At 44.5% G+C, this 21,237-nt stretch overlaps 1 protein-coding gene across 1 annotated transcript in view; it reads right to left on the reverse strand.

Annotated features, from left to right (window-relative positions):
* The window catches only part of PCCA (propionyl-CoA carboxylase subunit alpha), a 457,969-nt gene that overhangs the window by 298,882 nt on the left and 137,850 nt on the right, over window positions 1–21,237 (reverse strand). Inside the window, exons 9-12 of the mRNA XM_083168630.1 lie at window positions 20,018–20,096; window positions 17,584–17,686; window positions 16,756–16,850; window positions 690–840 (exon numbers count right to left, since the gene is read on the reverse strand). Of these exons, the coding sequence (XP_083024756.1) occupies window positions 690–840; window positions 16,756–16,850; window positions 17,584–17,686; window positions 20,018–20,096 (428 nt within the window). The remainder of the gene's footprint in view (window positions 1–689; window positions 841–16,755; window positions 16,851–17,583; window positions 17,687–20,017; window positions 20,097–21,237) is intronic.

Below are 21,237 nucleotides of genomic sequence, written 5' to 3' on the forward strand. Positions count from 1 at the left end.
AACCATGAACAACTAAGGACTAAAGCAGCCCATACACGCTGCTATGAGGGCGTGCTTTCCGTGCTGTACTAGCACAGATCACATTTCATTGCATTGCATGTGCACCCAAGTACAAAAAGTATGTGCTTGCACATAGGTTTCAACACATTGCATCGCATTGCATGCACAACGGATGCACATGCAATGCAATGTGATCCGTGCTAGTACAGCACGCCCACAAAGCAGCATGTATGGGCTGCTTAAATCTGTTTACACAATGAAAATGTCAGATAAAGCACCAAGGAGAGTATGAAACAAATTGGGAAACAAAACTTTATTCTGGTTGGTATTGTATGCATACATACTATTCATTCAAGATACCTTGAGACCAATACCTCATCACCAAAACCAGTGGCACCAGCCTCTTGGATATCAAAGAAATACCATTCCTAGAGAATAAATGATGAGAGGCTTAGAAGCAGGAACATTGAGTGAAACGAGGGTGCTGAATCTGCAACCATCCACCAGACCAAACTCATCCATTAAGTTGGCAAAGGAATGTGGAGAGAGAGGTCTGATGCCTCCCAGACCCAAGACAAGTACGTATGATGGTAAAATTAAGGACCAGTAAGAAGATTTGCAATTAAATATAAAATAAACTGTACAAGTGCAACATTGATCAAATCATTTTTTTATTTTTTTTATTTTACCTGTAGTCTTGTATTCATTTCCAAAAAGTAGAAATTTTTCATTGAATCCACAAGGAATTCTACTGTTCCTGCAGAGGAATATTTCACAGCTTTGGCAAGTGCTACAGCCTGTTCTCCCATTGCTCTGCGAGTCTCTGGGTCAAGAAACGTACTGGAAAAAAAAAGAAAAGCTACAGATTTACCAAAACTTTAAGAATAGTGGAAAAAATTACAGACGAAAAGGAAAGTGGGTACTTGTTTCCTAGAACGGCCACAATCGTGAGTGATCGTGGCTCTTAATTAAGGGACACGATCCTCACGATGTGGCCGATTTTTTACAATTTTTTGACTTTGATTGACAGAAATCGGGTCAATCGGTCGGTCGCGACCAATTAAAATCGGCCGCGATGCGACCGACCGATTGACCCGATTTTTCCATAGACTTCAATGTTAAAAAATCTTTTAACATTGAAATCGGTTGGTCTTGTGCCATTATAATGGCACAAGATGAGATGGACTTGATTAAGTCCATCTCACATAGGGAAAAATGATAAAAAAGGTGAAATGGGCCAATATGACCCATTTCACATTTTTTATGTGCCCGCCATGACCCCACGATAGACGTGAACCCGAAGCGTGGCGAGCGCAGCGAGCCCGCGAGGGGCGGCGGTGCGCGTCCTCCGACCTTTTCATTCCCCTACTATCCACTAGGGCGTGGAGTGAGAATATAATAGTGTGGCGAGCGCAGCGAGCCACCGAGCCCGAAGCGTGGCGAGCGCAGCGAGCCCCGCGAGGGGACGCGTATACCTGTGAAGTGAGACGCGTCCCCTCGCGGGGCTCGCTGCGCTCGCCACGCTTCGGGCTCGGTGGCTCGCTGCGCTCGCCACACTATTATATTCTCACTCCACGCCCTAGTGGATAGTAGGGGAATGAAAAGGTCGGAGGACGCGCACCGCCGCCCCTCGCGGGCTCGCTGCGCTCGCCACGCTTCGGGTTCACGTCTATCGTGGGGTCTAGCACACTTATTAACATTTGGGGGGGCAATTTAAACAAATCTGGTGTAAAAAAAAAAAAAATCGGGTGAAAAATCGGCAGATCGGATCGGTCGCATCGTATGCGACCAAATCGCATGCGATGCGACCGATCCGATTTTTTATCTTACGACCACAACGATCTAAATCGTTGTGGCCGTTCTAGGAAACAAGTACCGGAAAGTGCCTACAATTTTAATCGCTTGCACTGGTGTCTTAAAAAATAATAAATACATTTGGAATGGATACAGACAACAGGAAAGTACATGAATTCTGACATAAGATCAATACAACTGTTTTTCAGGACATAAGGTAAGGATTTTTTCAAAACAAAAATGTATTAATAGAGATGTGCATGCTCGGATTTACTCTGATTTCAAAGCAGGATCTTATTGGCTATCAACTGGCATGTGATTTGGGATAGCCAATAAGATCTTTGAAATCAGAGTCTGCACATCTCTAATTAACAAATCAAATGTTGAACATAATTAACAACATAATTAGCTGTATATGTTTTTGAGTACTCTGTAACCAGATACAGCTTCACACCCCAAAATGTACTAAACCAGAATTTGCCTGGAATCAATTCATTTAGTTTCTGGCCATCAAAAAGTAAAACATAATTTAAAAAGAATTATGTGTCCCTCAAATAATTTAAAGCAATACCCCTTTTTCATAATCAATACCACGCAATCTACACGATGACACTTTTTGAATTAATTACCAAAATAGGTACTTATGTAGTAACTGGGCTGCCGATTTTTTGATTGTATGCCTTAAGTTAAGGCATACAATCAGATGCGATGCGATGCGATATCGCATCGCATCGCATCCGATATCGGATGCGATGACCCGATTTTTCCATAGGAATCAATGTTAAAATGATTCCTATGGAAAAATGGGTCCTTTTCATACCCCTACTATCCAAGTGGGCATGGAGTTGGATATAAACCTGTGGCGAGCGTAGCGAGCCACCGAGCCCGAAGCGTGGCGAGCGAAGCGAGCCCCGCGAGGGGACGGTATTCGTCCCCTCGCGGGGCTCGCTTCGCTCGCCACGCTTCGGGCTCGGTGGCTCGCTACGCTCGCCACAGGTTTATATCCAACTCCATGCCCACTTGGATAGTAGGGGTATGAAAAGGACCCATTTTTCCCATTGAATTCCATGTTAAAATGGACTCAGTCCATTTTAACATTGATTCCTATGGAAAAATCGGGTCATCGCATCGCATCGCATCGCATCGAATCGCATGGTCGCATGCGATGCGATGCGATCTCCCGATCCGACCCGATTTAGAAATCGGCAGCCCAGTTACTACATAAGTACCCCAAAATATTAAGGACACGATAGTCCTGGAAAATAGATGTTGAACAAAACTTATAAAAAACTAGCGGATATTTATTTAATGTAGCCTTATTTCCCCATCACCTAGCAATCCTGAAGAAAACATACAAATTCCGAGCACTCCACTCTGCAGAGCAAGGCAAAAACGCAGATTTCCAGGGCAGGACATGAATAATATTTGTTTACTATACATGTATATCAAATTTATAAATTACATATGTAATGTGTATCTAAAGAAAACAAAAAATAGAAGTATTTGTATAAGAAACAGATGGACCCCCTTCTTGAGAAAAACCTGTGCTTCATCTGTGTGCAGTCATTGTATAGCAACAGGGAAACAAAATGTTAAGCTAAATACGCATCAATTTATATAAAAGAACAAAAGTACAGAATCTAGGAAATGTATGGCCATAAATATACGATAACCACATGTTAGTGAAAAAGCCTGTTGCATCAGTAATTATATATACATATATATCATATTATATTATATGTGGTGCAAAAACTGCGTCACTCTGGGGCTGCTTGGATAGTTTTAATGTTGAAGAAAGTTACATGCATGTGCGGCAACAGCCAACGTTTCAATGCCGCTTAGGACAAACACCTGCTAGTGTGCGGGAAGAATACTGAAAAACTGACCGTCCTGCAAAGTCCATCGCAAAAATTACCATATAAACCATCAAAAAAAAACAACATAACAGATATGTCATGATCCAACAAGTTGAATGCCAATTGTCAGGTTACTTATCGTGACATGGGGAGCTGCATGCATTGACGCTTTACCCCCAACAACAGCTGTTTCAGTGTTACCACCTTATATTGGTTTATGTGATAATGACATACCTGTTATGTTTTTTTTGATGGTTTATATGGCCATTTTTGCAATACAATAGACTTTTCTTAAAAAGGTGGCGTGCTGGTCTCTTACTCTGCAAGCAATTATAGTGGCCGTAAGCAGATCGGATGTGCTTTTCTAGCACATACCATCGCTCATTCGACCGCTCTTACAACATGCATGTATGGCCAGGGTGGGTTAGGGCAAAAATACTCAATGGGGTCTGGCAGTATCCTGACCATCATTGTGCTGTGCGCCGGGATTTTGTACCCAACCCTTTCGCTATAGCATACTTAGCATGCCAGTGAAATAGTTGGGGGGGGGGGGGGGGGGGGGATTAGTTGGAAATGCTCACACACTTCTGAGAAGGCTGGCAACCATATTGATTCTTTTTCTCACGACAGAATGATAAACCTAAAATTGTTTATTGTTTATTTCATGGCTTTGGTGAGTGGACTATAGTGAATGGACATATTTTAGAGTTAACACGGCATCAAAATATTTGCCTGCATCAGACAAACATTGGTTCCACTGTAATTTTATATCCACACTACTCGGGTTTTAGAAACTGAGAAGGATCAAATTTCAAATGAAGATTATAAACATTCAAACAACAGTACTACTTCTAATAAACTGGATAAAGAAGCTGGGTTTAGTAAATAATTTAATACAGTGAAAAATCAATATATAATAAACTAAATGTGCCTATACACTGGTGAGATATATCTCATCAATCGTTTGCATGTGCTTTGCTTGCAATGTGGGTGAGACCTTCCCGGGGGACAGGAATGCATATGCATACAATGTATCAATGTATCACGGGAGCGCACCTGGCATCGTAATCGCATCAAAACCACCTGCAATGTGTGTCAGTTCTCATGAGATCCGTTGCAATCTCATAAAAAAAAAGGACATATCACATCAGTGTATGGGGCCTTTATTGTGAGACAGTTGAGATATTTGGCAGAAATAGTTGTTTTGACTTTTTCTAAAATAGAAAAAAAAAACTGAGACAGGTGGTGGACACCTCTGGTTGAACAGACAAGGAATGACCCATTTCTGTTAAGATGTCGTCCCTCGCAGATGAGAACTTTGGTACCCAAATTGAGAGTCTGAAATTTTAAACTTATATACATATATGCCATGGACAGGCATACAATATATAATGGCTACATACATAAGCTTACAAAGAAAAGCATAAACAATAAATCCCACAAACTCAGTTTGTGAATACAGTCCTAAATCAAGTGATACACTCAACATACAATCATTTTTTTAATCTAGAAGGAACATTTAAAATAATAAAAATCAAAATGCAATTAAAACAAAATTAGGAGGACTGAAATGAACAAATGGTGTCAGTCACCATTACATTTATAATGTAAGATTAAAATCCAACTATATAACAAAACCTTAAATAGAGGACTTTCTACAAAAAAAAATCATCATTTATTTTACTCAAATAAAGCTTCACATTTATATTTCAATCAGACTGGATTGTGTTGATTAGACATTACTGAAAGCACAGCATGACTACTTTATGAGTGTTGTAGATTTTAAAGACTGAATTACACCTTGCAGCTGTATTGCAGAACAAGCATCATTATTCCTAATATGGATGAAAGGACAGCTACACCCCTGCACTAGAGTACTGTCTTCCTATGTATGCAGAATATATATCTGCATCGCCTTTTATACATTCGCTGCTCACCTCCTGCGGCAGCACAAGAATGAAACAGAGGTGTCATACTGCTAAACTTGATCTCTGCCATGTGGTTAGGCTTTCTACTCTAAAATGACTGGATTACCTTTGCAATCAGACGGGTTAATTAACTGAAGTTTTCATATTCCTTTATGCCTCCGCAGACTTTATATGCATTCTGTACTGAACATTATTGCCCAACACCCTACCACTTATTCTCCCTTCCCCTTCTACCTCCTTAATCATCTCTTCCTCCCAGCCTAATTATGCAGCACTTAAATACGGCATGTGTCACTTGACTCTAACACCTCAATATCTGACAGTATTTCAGCCACACAGTAACTGCGCCATGAGGAAAAGTACACAGGGGATCAATCCTAAGTGGAAACAGAGTATGTAGTTCTATTTTGCTCGCACAATGTAGATTTGTCCATTTTCTTGATATCTGATATATCATGTCTGTAGTTGACATATTCTGTATATATATATATATATATATATATATATATATATATATATATATATATATATATATATACACACATACACACACACACACACACACACACACATACAACTAATATTATGCAGAATACACCAAACTAAACAGTGCTGTTCATATATTTTCACTGTATTTTTTCTTTTATACGAAACAATACATTTATACATATTCTAAATGTGCATCAGAAGTCAACATATTGCTGTGATTGGCGTGATCACTACAAAACTGTAATTAAAAAAATATACTGATTTTTGCAGGGCCTATACCGTCATTTGTTAGAAAATTCCAATACTAATGTTATGATGTCCACGGGAACCTTGGGTATTGCAGCTGGTGATAAACGCAGGTGGTCAGGCGTGAGCCCGTAGCCGGGACCGCCGGTTAGGACGGCCACAGCGGATGCTACTCTAACTCTGTTGAGACCCTGAGGCAGATAGTAAACCCCTGCAGAGCTAGGCTTCACCTGTGGCCGCCGCGTCCGAAGGAGCGAGTTAGGCCCGCTCCAACCCCGATGCAGCTAGGTCTTATGTTATGGACAAAGGGTAGACGATCGCCACAGGGAACTCAAAAGGACTGCTAACTACTGGGCCTAGCTGGGAGATAAACCCCTGACTGCCGGCACCTGGCCAAACCGGGGAGCGACCGAGTCGCAGACACCAGTGGGCCAGAGGAGGAGTCCCCAGCAGAAGCACAACAGGGAGGCCGACTCCTCAAAACACAGAAGATAGAACGGAAGGTTCCCTGCCTGAAGAATCCTAATAGGAGGTGCAGAAGTAGAGACCCCAGTGGGGTAAACACTACAGAACCCACGGAGGGGCACGGCCTCGGCGGGCCACGGGAATAAGCTGAACAATAAATAGCGAGCCCCAGGAGGGACTAGACCACGGCGGGCCACCGACTTCAAGAGGAATAGACCCAGGCTCCACAGGAGCACTTACGTGACCCACGAGAGGTGGAAGATGAGGGCCGACCGTAAGCACCCACTGAGGCTGGATCCAGGAAGGACAAGGGCACCGGCGCACTGGATACGGGGAAGCCAGATACTGGAACGCTGACCAGGAAAAACTGGGACAGAGGACAATGACAACTGGACAATGGGGATGATACCAGGAACACTGGGGAACAGGATCAAATGATCCAAGACCTAGGGAGCCTAGGGGACCGGGTGAGCAAAAACGGGGCACAGAGTATTACACTCTGGACACCTAAGGCTATAACCGGCGTCTGTGCCCAGCAGACGCCGGCTATTTATTTAAAACTCGCGCCGCCTGACTAACGTCAGGCGCGCGCGCTTGCGTGTGACAGGCGGACGCTCAGGGACGTTGCCTGGCAACGTCCCGACGCCCAGTACCAGAGCGAGGCCTGGAACGCTGCCCGGCAGCGTCCACGGCCTCCCTGCTCTGCCTGACATCCGCCGTCCGTCCGGGTGTACTGTAGCCCGGACGGCGGCTTGTAACAGTACCCCCCCCCCCCATAAGAAGGGTTAACAACCCTTTTCCACCGGGCTTATTGGGAAATTGTCGGAAAAAATACCTTCTTAGGTTGGGCGAATGTAAATCTCTATCCGAAACCCAAGACCTCTCCTCGGGACCGAACCCCCTCCAATGTACAAGAAATTGCAAAGAACCCCTCACAAGTCTGGAATCAAGGATTTTCTCAACACAGAATTCTTGTTGGCCTTGCACCATTACTGGAGCAGAGCCCTTCCTTAGCCTGCGCGGAAATCTTTGTGAAAAAAACACTGGCTTGAGGAGCGAAGCGTGGAAGGTACTAGAAATTCTGAGGGACTTAGGTAGAGCAAGACGGAACGCTACCGGATTAACCCTCCTGACAATCTGGTAAGGGCCAATAAACCCGAGGCCCCAGTCTCGCCGACGGTTGGTAAAGCTTAATATTACGGGAGGACAACCACACCCAGTCACCAACTTTGAAACGGCAAGGACGTCTGGATTTGTCAGAAAATACCTTTTCTCTAAGCGAGGCTTCTTTAAGGGCCAGATGGACCTTTCTCCAAATAACTCTGAGTCGAGAGGCTGCTGAAGAGGATGGACCGGGGGCATCAGGTCCCAAAGAGTTAGCCCGAGGATGAAATCCATAGACCGTAAAAAAGGGCGAGGCTTTGGATGCTGAATGATGTGCGTTATTATACGCAAATTCAGCTAATGGCAGGAAACTGACCCAATCATTTTGCATTTTGGAAACAAAGACTCTAAGATATTGTTTCAGAGACTGATTGAGACGTTCTGTTTGCCCATTGGCCTGTGGATGGAGTGCAGAGGTGAGACTGGTCTTAACTTTCAGGGCTGCACAAAACAGTCTCCAGAACTGTGCCACGAATTGTGGTCCCCGGTCTGACACAATATCACTGGGCAATCCATGCAACCGAAAAATGTGCTGAAGAAATAAAGTGGACAGTTCTTTGGCCGAAGGTAACTGTTTTAAGGCCACAAAGTGTGCCATTTTGGAGAATCTATCGATCACGACCCAGATGACCTGACACTGGGACGAGATCGGAAGACCGACAATAAAATCCATGGCCAAATGAGACCAAGGCCTACTGGGAACAGAGAGAGGCAACAATTCTCCTAATGGTCGGGTGCGTGGAACTTTATGACGGGCACAGTCCGGACAAGATAATACAAAGTCTTTATTATCCTTGGCCATCCCTGGCCACCAGACCACACGAGAGAGGAGAGCGAGCGTTTTATATACTCCTGGATGGCCAGCAATTTTGGAGTCATGACATTCAGCCAGAACCCTGCGTCTTAGTAACGGAGGAACGAATAATCTGTTTTCTGGTGTTTGGGCTGGAGCTTGTCCCTGTGCTTGATGGAGGAGACCCTCCAAGGTTTGACTTACTCCAGCATGAATACAGGACGTGGGAACGATGGGCCCCAACTTGATTCTACTCTCCTGTTGAGGTAGAAAACATCTAGAAAGGGCGTCAGCTCTGATGTTTTTTGATCCCGGCCTATACGAAATAATAAAATTAAATCGCATAAAGAAAAGAGCCCACCGAGCCTGGCGAGCGTTCAGTCTTTTGGCTGATTTGATGTACTGTAGATTCTTATGATCCGTTAAAACAAGAATCTGATGAGCTGCACCTTCTAGCCATTGTCGCCACTCGTCAAAGGCCCATTTTATGGCCAGTAATTCCCTGTTGCCTACATCATAATTGGACTCTGCCTGGGAAAACTTTCGGGACATGTAGGCACAGGGGTGGAATTGTAAAGACTCAGGATCTCTCTGAGAGAGAACTGCCCCAGCCCCTACTTCAGAGGCGTCGACCTCCACGACAAAAGGCAACTCGGGATTGGGATGTTTAAGAATTGGTGCCGAAATAAAGGCTCGTTTCAGAGTCTTGAAGGCTTGCTCCACCTGCGGACTCCACACTGATGGATCCGCCCCTTTTTTGGTTAGGGCCACCAAGGGTGCCACAATAGATGAAAAAAAAATGAATAAAGCGTCTGTAATAATTGGCGAAGCCAAGAAACCGCTGGACTGCCTTTAAATTAGTGGGCCGAACCCAATCAAGAATGGCCTGCAATTTGTTAGGATCCATTTGGAATCCCCGAGAAGAAATAATATAGCCAAGGAAAGATACTTGGGTCACCTCGAATTCACATTTTTCTAATTTAGCGAACAACTGGTTCTCCCTCAGCTTCTGCAATACCTGGCGCACTTGTGCTCTATGTGAGTCCAAGTCTCGGGAAAAAATTAAAATATCGTCTAAATAGACTACTACAAACTTGCCCAGGAATTCTCGGAGAACATCGTTTATAAAATCCTGAAAGACGGCGGGGGCATTGGAGAGACCGAATGGCATTACTAGGTACTCGTAGTGCCCCGTCTGAGTACTGAACGCAGTCTTCCATTCGTGTCCCTCCCTGATTCTTATCAGGTTATAGGCCCCTCTCAAATCTATTTTAGAAAAAATAGTAGCGGATTGTAACTGGTCAAACAGAACCGTAATCAAAGGAAGGGGATAGGTGTTTTTTTACCGTAATTTTGTTGAGGGACCGGAAATCTATGCAAGGTCTCAACGACCCATCTTTTTTTGAGACAAAAAAGAAACCGGCGCTGAGAGGAGATTTTGAGGGTCGAATAAAACCCTTTGCCAGACTTTCTTGGATGTATTCCTCCATCGCCCTAGTTTCTGGACCAGACAAGGCGTACAGCCTGCATTTCGGAAAAGGGGCATTGGGGATCAACTGAATGGCACAGTCATATGGCCGATGAGGAGGCAAACTATCGGCCTTGCCTTTAGAAAATACATCACTAAAATCCTGGTAAGGAACGGGAACCCCTGCTAAAGAAATGGAATTTACTGGGAGTGAGAAATGGAAGCATTGTTGCTGACAATGGGAACTCCAGTGGGCAATCTCCCCCCGATGCCAATCAATGATGGGATTGTGCTTCTTCAACCAGGGGAAACCCAATACGATGGGTACTGAAGGACATGATGTTACAAGAAAGGTAATCTATTCCTGGTGAAAAAGACCAATTTTCAAACGAACGGGAGGAGTCTGAAATGAGACCACCCCGTTGGAAAGCACTCCACCATCTAAACCCCGTAGGGAGATAGGAACCGGAAGCGGGAGTTGAGGAATCCCCAAGCTCTGTGCGATGGTTACATCCAGGAAGTTTCCTGCCGCACCACTGTCAATAAAAACAGACCCTGAAAACTTACACCCCCTGGAAGGATAAATACCCGGTACTAATAATGAATCTAGAGAGGAGAATAACTGTTCACTTGGCCCGGCCTTTTACTGGCCTATTGGGACAATTTCTCAAAATGTGACCTTTACCACCGCAGTATAAGCAAAGGCCTGAGCTCAGTCGCTGAGCCCTTTCCTCGTGGGAAATGCGGGTTGCCCCAAGCTGCATTGGCTCCTCACTTTCCTCAGAGGCCATTGGCACGTAGGGGACAATTTGAGTGAGAGAGCCCCGTTCAGATCTTCGCTCACGGAGGCGACGGTCGATTTTAATGGCTAGCTCCATTAATTTATCCAGCGTTTTAGGAGCTGGATATTGAATAAGACAATCCTTTATCTCGTCAGCCAGACCACAGCGAAATTGGCTGCGTAAGGCTGGGTCATTCCAGCCGCAATCGTTTGCCCATCGGCGGAACTCAGTACAATAGGACTCAGCTGGATCCCTCCCTTGCTTAAGGGCTCTAAGATGGGTTTCCGCTGAGGCTTCTCGATCAGGGTCATCATATAACAACCCTAAGGAGCTGAAGAAATTGTCCAGCGAGGTCAAAGCTGGGCTATCAGATGGTAGACCGAAGGCCCAGGTCTGAGAGTCACCCTGGAGTAGAGAGATAACAAGACCAATGCGCTGGGCCTCGGAAGAGAATGAGCGTGGCTTGAGCCGAAAATACAGCTTACAGCTCTCCCGGAAATTAAAAAAGGTTTTGCGATCCCCCGAAAATCGATCTGGAAGGTTCATCTTAGGATCTGAACCCCCTGTCTCTGGGGGCCGCATTCTTTGCTCCTGAGCTGTAACTTTCAAGGACAACTCCCGCACCATCTGAGTAAGCCCTTGGAGCTGATCCGAGAAGGTCTGGGGAGTACTCATAATAAGGAAAAACAACCAACACGACACAAAACACAATAAGAGGCTAATATGGTCTAATTTCTGGCCGGTTATAATGTTATGATGTCCACGGGAACCTTGGGTATTGCAGCTGGTGATAAACGCAGGTGGTCAGGCGTGAGCCCGTAGCCGGGACCGCCGGTTAGGACGGCCACAGCGGATGCTACTCTAACTCTGTTGAGACCCTGAGGCAGATAGTAAACCCCTGCAGAGCTAGGCTTCACCTGTGGCCGCCGCGTCCGAAGGAGCGAGTTAGGCCCGCTCCAACCCCGATGCAGCTAGGTCTTATGTTATGGACAAAGGGTAGACGATCGCCACAGGGAACTAAAAGGACTGCTAACTACTGGGCCTAGCTGGGAGATAAACCCCTGACTGCCGGCACCTGGCCAAACCGGGGAGCGACCGAGTCGCAGACACCAGTGGGCCAGAGGAGGAGTCCCCAGCAGAAGCACAACAGGGAGGCCTACTCCTCAAAACACAGAAGATAGAACGGAAGGTTCCCTGCCTGAAGAATCCTAATAGGAGGTGCAGAAGTAGAGACCCCAGTGGGGTAAACACTACAGAACCCACGGAGGGGCACGGCCTCGGCGGGCCACGGGAATAAGCTGAACAATAAATAGCGAGCCCCAGGAGGGACTAGACCACGGCGGGCCACCGACTTCAAGAGGAATAGACCCAGGCTCCACAGGAGCACTTACGTGACCCACGAGAGGTGGAAGATGAGGGCCGACCGTAAGCACCCACTGAGGCTGGATCCAGGAAGGACAAGGGCACCGGCGCACTGGATACGGGGAAGCCAGATACTGGAACGCTGACCAGGAAAAACTGGGACACAGGACAATGACAACTGGACAATGGGGATGATACCAGGAACACTGGGGAACAGGATCAAATGATCCAAGACCTAGGGAGCCTAGGGGACCGGGTGAGCAAAAACGGGGCACAGAGTATTACACTCTGGACACCTAAGGCTATAACCGGCGTCTGTGCCCAGCAGATGCCGGCTATTTATTTAAAACTCGCGCAGCCTGACTGACGTCAGGCGCGCGCGCTTGCGTGTGACAGGCGGACGCTCAGGGACGTTGCCTGGCAACGTCCCTGAGCGTCCGCCTGTCACACGCAAGCGCGCGCGCCTGACGTCAGTCAGGCTGCGCGAGTTTTAAATAAATAGCCGGCATCTGCTGGGCACAGACGCCGGTTATAGCCTTAGGTGTCCAACGTCCCGACGCCCAGTACCAGAGCGAGGCCTGGAACGCTGCCCGGCAGCGTCCACGGCCTCCCTGCTCTGCCTGACGTCCGTCCGGGTGTACTGTAGCCCGGACGGCGGCTTGTAACACTAATCCTTGTTATTTAAGGTCTGATGACCTGGCTAGATCTGCAGATATTCAGTGCAAAATAGAACACATCTGTCACACTATTTTCATGGTTTAATTTATCTTTATTTTAAACATATAAAAAATCTGTACATCAGTCATATGGAAAATATTCTGTATGATAACATTTAACATGCTACTTAGGTAACTCTTAACCAGAGTCGCCAGTACAACAGTGCTCCTAGTGGCCATAGAATGCAGTGAAGTAAAAGACTAGATTCTGTGGGGTATACGTACTACAGTGCAGGTTTAAAGAAGTGCCAATAAGATTCTACTTCTCATTTATTTAGCATATTCTATAATAATAATTTTATTTATGTAGCGCTTTCTCTCTTCAATAGGACTCAAGGTGCTTATTCTAAAAGATATTAGCTAGAATCTGGTTGGGCAACATTTTCATTTATAAAAGCAGTTTCATTTGTACTTATATCACCACCATTCAAGTCCACAATACACAGATATTCATTAATCCCTTACACATCTACATCCACATTCATTCTCAAATACTAGCTTAGACATATTATGCATTTAAAAAACACTTTGAAAATACTGTAGATGGAATTAGGGTCAATGGGTGAAGGGGCCTTAGCATATATGATATTGTAGCATTACTGCCTCACAGCACTGAGGTCATCGGATCGATTCCCACCATGGCCCTAACTGTGGTGAGTTTGTATATTCTTCCTTTGTTTGTGTGGGTTTCCTCCGGGTACTCCGGTTTTCTCCCACAATCCAAAAATATACTGGTAGGCTAATTGGCTCCTAACAAAATTAACCCTAGAATGAATGAGTGTGCATGTACATGTGGTAGGGAATATAGATTGCAAGCTCCACTGGGGCAGGGACTGATAAGAATGTTCTAATATTCTCTGTGAAGCGCTGCAGAATATGTATGCGCTATATAAGAAAGAGTTAATAAATAAATAATATAATACATTTGGGAGTTTCAGTGCTTGGTATCCACATGGACTACGATTGTGATGTAAAAATGTACAGAGTGCAGCGTGGCACCTTGCTTGAAGCATGGTGAGCACAGACAGCAATGCAATGGCCCGTGGTACACTAATTTGGGGTCCATGTCAGGACATTTAACTTTTTATGTATGTAAACCATGTGCATGTTTACATTTGGTGTCGACCCTTTATATAACCACAGTGCTTTACTTTACGTATCACATTTATGTCAAAAATTTAATTTTTTTATGGGAAATGCAAATTACATTTAATAACTGCATTGTCAAGGTTACCTCCTCATTCACGTATAGAAAAACTGTTCATTGCAATCAAATTGTGGTAAAAGAACATTTAAAAAGACAATTTGCTTTCAAGACATGTTCTTTATTTAATTGTACCATGAACATATTAGACAAATATTTAAGCTAAATGTATTTACAAACGATGGCCCTAATTCAGAGAAGGCCACAAATGCCTTCTTAGCTGTGATCCCATACGCCGTAGTGGCACAAAACTATAGAAATGTTGCAGTCACCGGGTTTTGTATTGAAACGCCTACTGGCAGCCTTTTAGATCCCTCAAAGGTTTACGAAGACCGTTGTGACTTATGCAACTTAGGGGGGTATTCAATCGGTGTCGTGCTCCCGCAGCCATCTCCCGACTGGGGAGATGGCTGCGGGTTCCTATTCAATGCTGTCTTCCCCGACAGCATTGAACAGGGGTTCTCGGCAGAACGAGCCCGACATCACAAGCTGTCGGGCTCGTTCTGCCGAGAATAGCCGGAAATAGGCGAGCTCCTGGCCGGAGCTAGTCTATTTCTGTCCTCAGCTAACTGCCACACCCCCTTCTCGCCGCTCGGGACATTGAATCCCGACTGCCGAGCTCCAGGCAAGCAAAGCGAGAACGGGACAGGGGCACGGCTGTCGCGCTAGCTCGACAGCCGTGCCCCTGACATTGAATACAGAGCCGTCTTTTCGTATGGGCTTAATGGGCACTTGCCCATGGGCCCCAGGTGTATAAGGGCTCTAGGTTGATAGCTGAGGATCCCCTTTTTCCCAGGAATACCAGAATTTTGAAAATCGGCCCTGGGGAACTGGAGATTTCCAACTTCAAAGCAGCAGTTCACATCCGACCTGTTAATTGCAATTTCCAGTCATATTTCTCAGGTTCTCTCTGACTTAGAGTTTTTCTAAGAGTATATTCCAAAAGCTCTCCCCTTTCTCTCGACACTAGCGGCTTGTCTCTATAATGCCCAGAACCAGAGATATCAGCCTTCAAGCAGCCGGTCCCTGCTCCAGCTCCAAACTTCTAGTGTACAGTTTGATATTTTAGTCAGTGGATTGCTCTGGCTCCTGATCTCTGATCCCCAAGTCCCCAGCACCTCCTGAAAGTTGGGACTCTAGGTTTTTATACTATTGAAGGCTAAGAAATCCATTTCCAGATAACAGCTATATCTGCAGTCAAACAAGCTGCCCTTCCACTGGAAAATGATGAATATTAAGCCCTCTCCATTATCCTCCCCTGCGTATAAAAAACCTCCTACCTCCCTGGAAGTCATTTACAAGGGACCCTTCATTCAGCTCAGTGCCCCCTTCCACACGTTAGTGTTCTCCCTCCCACCACCTGTCCGGTAAAGTAGTAATTAGCAGAAGTTACTGCTCCAGGTCCTACATGTGGAATGGAAGATAGAGCCCCCCCTGCCACCCGTGGGACATCAAAGCTGCTGCTGATAGCACCCCCCACCCCTAGGAGGGGAGAATGGGTAAGTGCCCCAGTGCATTGCTTTGCCCAGGGGCCCACACTGCTGTTAAGATGGCCCTGATTGAATTAGAGTGGCAAAATAAAAACAAGTGTAAAATATAATCACTCCCCCCACTGGGTCCAACACAGATATTGAATCCATGTCTGAACCAAATCCTATGACACAACCTATAAACCCTATGGCACAATTGTGAAAATTGTGTTGGCAAACTATTTGCCAGCAGAAATATTTTATAACCTACAGATTGAACCTGGTCAAGTTCCTGTGGCCAGAGCTCCAAGATATTGTACAGCCACATGAGCATCACACATTAATAACGGGGACATGGGAGCTCTTGAAGAATTATCAGGGACCATAAGACAATGGTGACTTATGAATGGCAGCAGCATACTGTACATTAGCATTGCACACCACCGTGAGAATACATTTTTTGCCCCTTAAGAGCGATATTATATAGATTCATATCTGAATATTTCAATTAAAAAAGACAAAGTTAAAATACAAAATTGTTTTGGAACAAATGATGAGCTTTTTTGTAGATTACAAATGATCTGGAGAAACAGCGCTTGTAACATTATAACATTATAAATCAGCTTTAACTTCAGAGCAATTCCAATGAATGGCATCATTTCTTGTACACAAAGGCCCTCATTCTGATTGACTTGATAAGTTGCAAAGCTCGCAGCTTACAGAGTCCCAGAGGGCACTCCACGCGGAATTTCCACCCCCGCATCCCCTCGCAACCATGCGAGGGGATGGGTCACAAAGACACATCCCCTCGCATGTCCCACTGGCTGAGATCTCATTCAATGTCGCCAACCATCGAATGATTTCGTCAGGTCATGTAAATATGTCAGTGGAGACAGTACATCCGTATGTGCATGCGCAGATGTAAAACATCTCTCGACAATGTGAACATGCGGGGTAGCGATTAATTCAGAATGACCCCCCAAAGTGTATCTCATGTTATCCTAAAGTACAGAACTCACCTAGGTGCCTCCTCTACAACTTTCTGGTTCCTCCTTTGGATGGAACATTCTCGTTCATTTAGCCAGAGTGCATTTCCATGCTTATCTGCAAGAACCTAATAGCAAAGAACACAAAGTATCACAAATAAAATACAAAAAAAAAAAAAAAGACCGAAGGATTTGTGCATTTTTAAATCAATAGGATTAATGTATTTATAGCAATTTGGGCCATACTCTGATTTGTATGCAATTGCAAGCCACAGGGAAGCGGCTGTACAATTCCATACAAATAAAATGCATCAGGAGGTATCTGTAGGAGAAAGCGGTCTCGTTCATGCATCTGTGAAATCAGAGTGATTGGATCACTATCACGACTCACCATCGGGTAACAAAGCTTACTCAGATTGACTGCAGCATCTGGGCAACCTGATGAAGGAATTCTGCACTGTTGTAGGCATTCTGTAGGCGCACAAATGCCTACAAAATGCCAGTGACACACACGATTTTGAAGAATGGTATGGTATGCCCCCCATCACCCCCCCAAAATGATTGACATGCTGCGACCAAGAGCGGGGACTGCAAGCGATAATGCAAGATGTTTTGCACACGCGCAGACCACTAAGCATCATATTTGTATGTAAATTATGATTCAGACCCTATAACCCTTCTGTCAAAGTAGCTCTACAACCAACATCTACAACAGTTTACATTCAAAATCGGAGATTTGAGCCACCAATTATATGCAATGGTAGGGATCTCATGATTTGCAAGTGTCATCAGCATAGAACTTTATTAGTTGGGTGGTAGTTAATTGAATACAAATAATGACTGAAGAGGTTTAATACAGACCTGGATTTCTATGTGTCGAGGATTGTCAATGAATTTTTCTATTAACAGACGATCATCTCCAAAACTTGAGGCTGCTTCTTGAGCAGAAAATCTAAAGCCTTCCCTAAAAATAAATGCGTAAAACAATTGTTAGTTGTAGAAGACAGCCTAATGAGAAACTCTGCTATAAGGGGCATACACATGGGGTGATTTCAGCCTTTTCTGAACCATCTGACTAGATCACTTAGAAAAGGAGCACGGATTGCCCCGTGTGTATGCCATGCAGTGATGGCGATGCGCAGTCCAACGCGTCGCTATTGCTCACAGGGAAAGCCAGTGCAGCAAAGCATGGCTCAGCAGGATCGCTCAGCACACACAGCATTGTTGAGCACATCGCTCAGCAAAAGTGCCGGGTCACCCCGTGTGTACGGGGCTTTACCCCAAAATAATAAAACAGCTGCTACAGCATCATTATTATTAATATACCCCCCCTCCCGAAAAAAAACACCAAGCTTCTCCCTACCATATATAGTATATAGATTAATGCACATTAAATACGTGTGCTAACTATTAAAACAATGTTAATTAATTTATGGAGACATCATTTTAGAAGTCCTGAAAAAAAAACCTGTTCTGCTACACTGTGAACACTTTCGGCGCAAACGAAAGATGACTAAGCGGAGGCCAACACCAGAGATCTGCATTTTACATTTAACAAGTCCTCTATTAATCCAATTAATTTTGATCATATTATTAATGGCTGGGGAATGTATGCAACCAGAAGTGCTGTGATATTGTGCATAGTACCTGCTGACTACAGGAGCTATTATGCCGTTATGTATTTTCAGGATGGAAAGTGAAAGCTAATTTCTGTGTCATGTAAAAGACATATACTGTGTACTACGGCATTAATATATTAAACGGATGAAAACAAATATGTTACACTTATATTTAATTTACTATGCGACTAAGTTTTAAATAGTGTAGCTACAGGTCAAATACAATGTTAATAAACAAAATTAATTATATTGTACTCGCATGTACCTATCAAACCATTTTGCATTATACAGTAAAGTAGGGCCAATCTGAACTAAAACTAGTATGAGGCCCCACAAGAAACACATAGTAAGGCTGCGAATAGATGAAAGAAACTGCATGATAACTGGAAGAACACATTCTTTTTAATGTGCCTTCTAAACAGTTCACAATAATAAAATTGCTTTTATTACTAATTCAAGTTGCACACCACACACGTGTCACACATATAAGGCTACCGGGGAGATGCACATTTCAGCAACACATGGTGGTAATATGTCACGTCTATACGAACAGATTACTGCTACTGTACATTCAACAGTAAACAGAACTATAAATATCGGAAGCTTAACAGTCATTCGCTTGTGACCGTGATATCGGTCCTGACTGTCACACAGCTTGCTAAGAATCCTTCTGTTTCTAAGCGTATCTGACAGCAACAATGGCAGCTGTACATATGGTGAGCCAAACAGCACCAATTACCAATTATACCATAAAAGCAAGTTGCGCGTTCATTGGATCTCCCAGTTAAACACTGAACCCTGGCTGGTGCATTACACTGTACATCTTTTTATTCCCTTTATTTTATTTTCCATTGCTGTCAAACCATTTAGAGAATATCTGACATCTCTCAGAAGCCTCACCACTTCGGTCTCACCCCTCTTAACCTCCCATAATGTATCGCCTTTGTACTACTACATCAATTACCAAATCACAGGTAAAATGCATCAACTGAACTAGAAGCAAAATAAACATTAAATCCCTACACGTAGCACACATGGTGACTGCATATTACAACTGATACTGAAAAGACAGGTAATAGACGAGGTACTATAACTAAACAATAAAAAGACCTGTCCTGCAGTCCTTAAAGCAAAATACACCAGGTTAGTGGTAAATCTAATCTAGGGTGGACATGTGCACCTTGTAGATTAGCGTCCATTGCCATGTGACAACACTGACTCGCCTTCAGCAGTTCCGACTGTTCCTGTTGACAGATAACCCAACCTGCTGAGGCAGGTGAGGTGTAGACAGTGGACTGCATAAGATGAAGTATTAGATCCAAAGGAACTCCCTGTACTACAGATTATATCTAAGCAATGGACAGGAGCTAAATCAGATAGCATTTTTGGTATTTCAAACATTGATCTATAGTCCGAAAAGATTGAATTTGTGAACATTCAGATAGAGAAACTCTTTACTAACGACAGCTTGTCCATTGTCACAACTCTTCTAATCAATAGCACGCTGAAAGAGTCTTTATGCTTGGTCAGATGAAAGGATATAGAAGGAGGAAGGCAAACTATTAAAGGATTGAAATTACTTTAAAGTGACAGTTCAGCACAATTTCACAAGGAAAAGACATAGGATTTGGTAAGTGCAGCATTAATCAAGGTTAACGCTGTGGACTGCATCTCACCTGGTCTCTTCATCATCCCAAGCAATCCTCATGCCTTTCCCACCACCACCTGCTGAGGCCTTGATCATAACGGGGTAGCCTAACAGCAGGGAGCAATTAAACACAAAAGTTCAGACTTTGATCACTTTGTCATATGAACATGACGGTTTGCCACATGCCCCATGTTACTGTAAACAATACTTTCTTTTTAAAAAAATTGCAAATCTCCAGGGACTAGAAATCAGGAAGGAAATATAAAATATTAAACTGAAATATTTCTTCTGGCCCTGAAATGTTCCTATGTCCAGTTTGAACACTCAGAGTCTTTTATTAAACAATGTTAAAGTGTGTCCCTTAATTTTAGCAGGGCTACTAAAGCACTAAATATATTGAAATTCATGGCCACTTTCTGAAGAGCTTAGGGAAGGTCTGTATCCGCTGAATCTATACTGTATTATATACACAGGACCCAGCGGCGTAACTATAGCACCGCAGCCCCGCGGTGCTATAGTTACACACACACACCCCCCCCCCCCCCCCCAATCCCCCACAGACTTACCTATCTCGCTGGTCCCAGCGGCTCCGTTCTTCTGCTGAGGACCACCACAAAATGGCCGCCCCCATATAGCACACAGTTCTCTGAAACTGTGTGCTGTATGGGGGCGGCCATTTTGTGGTGGTCCTCAGCAGAAGAAGAATGGAGCCGCCGGGACCAGCGTGATAGGTAAGGCTGCAGCCTGCAGGGGATTGGGGGGGGTTTGCATGGGCGGCGGGGGATTGGGGGTGTTTGGCGGGGCGGCGGTGGGGGATTGGGGGGGGCGTCCGAAACTTACGCCACTGACAGGACCACAGTATGTGTAAACATCATTTATTATGTAAGAAAGCATTGGCTTTTAATACAGTAATGTAAGGAATGGCACGCTGTCTGCAACTGCACTTGGGCCACAAGAAAACATTTGCTTTAATAATAATGACTTCATGATTAATGCAGCTGTGAAGGCCTCCCATACACAAGTCCGACTTGTCCGAGGCACAAGTTGGACCTGATTTTTCTGATACTTCCCTGGCAGCTCCCCAGGAGTGTTTCCATCCGATTTGTGACTTGATGTGCCATTTTTACAAGCAATTTAGTGCATGTAAAATGACTCCGGGGAGAGCCGCTGGGGGGAGTTCAAGGGTAATAGGATGCGATACGATGATGGCTGCACAACCAATTTATCTTATGCACACCACGTATGACC

Source organism: Crinia signifera, chromosome 2 (genome assembly GCF_055691185.1).
Source record: "Crinia signifera chromosome 2, ASM5569118v1, whole genome shotgun sequence".
NCBI lineage: Eukaryota > Metazoa > Chordata > Amphibia > Anura > Myobatrachidae > Crinia > Crinia signifera.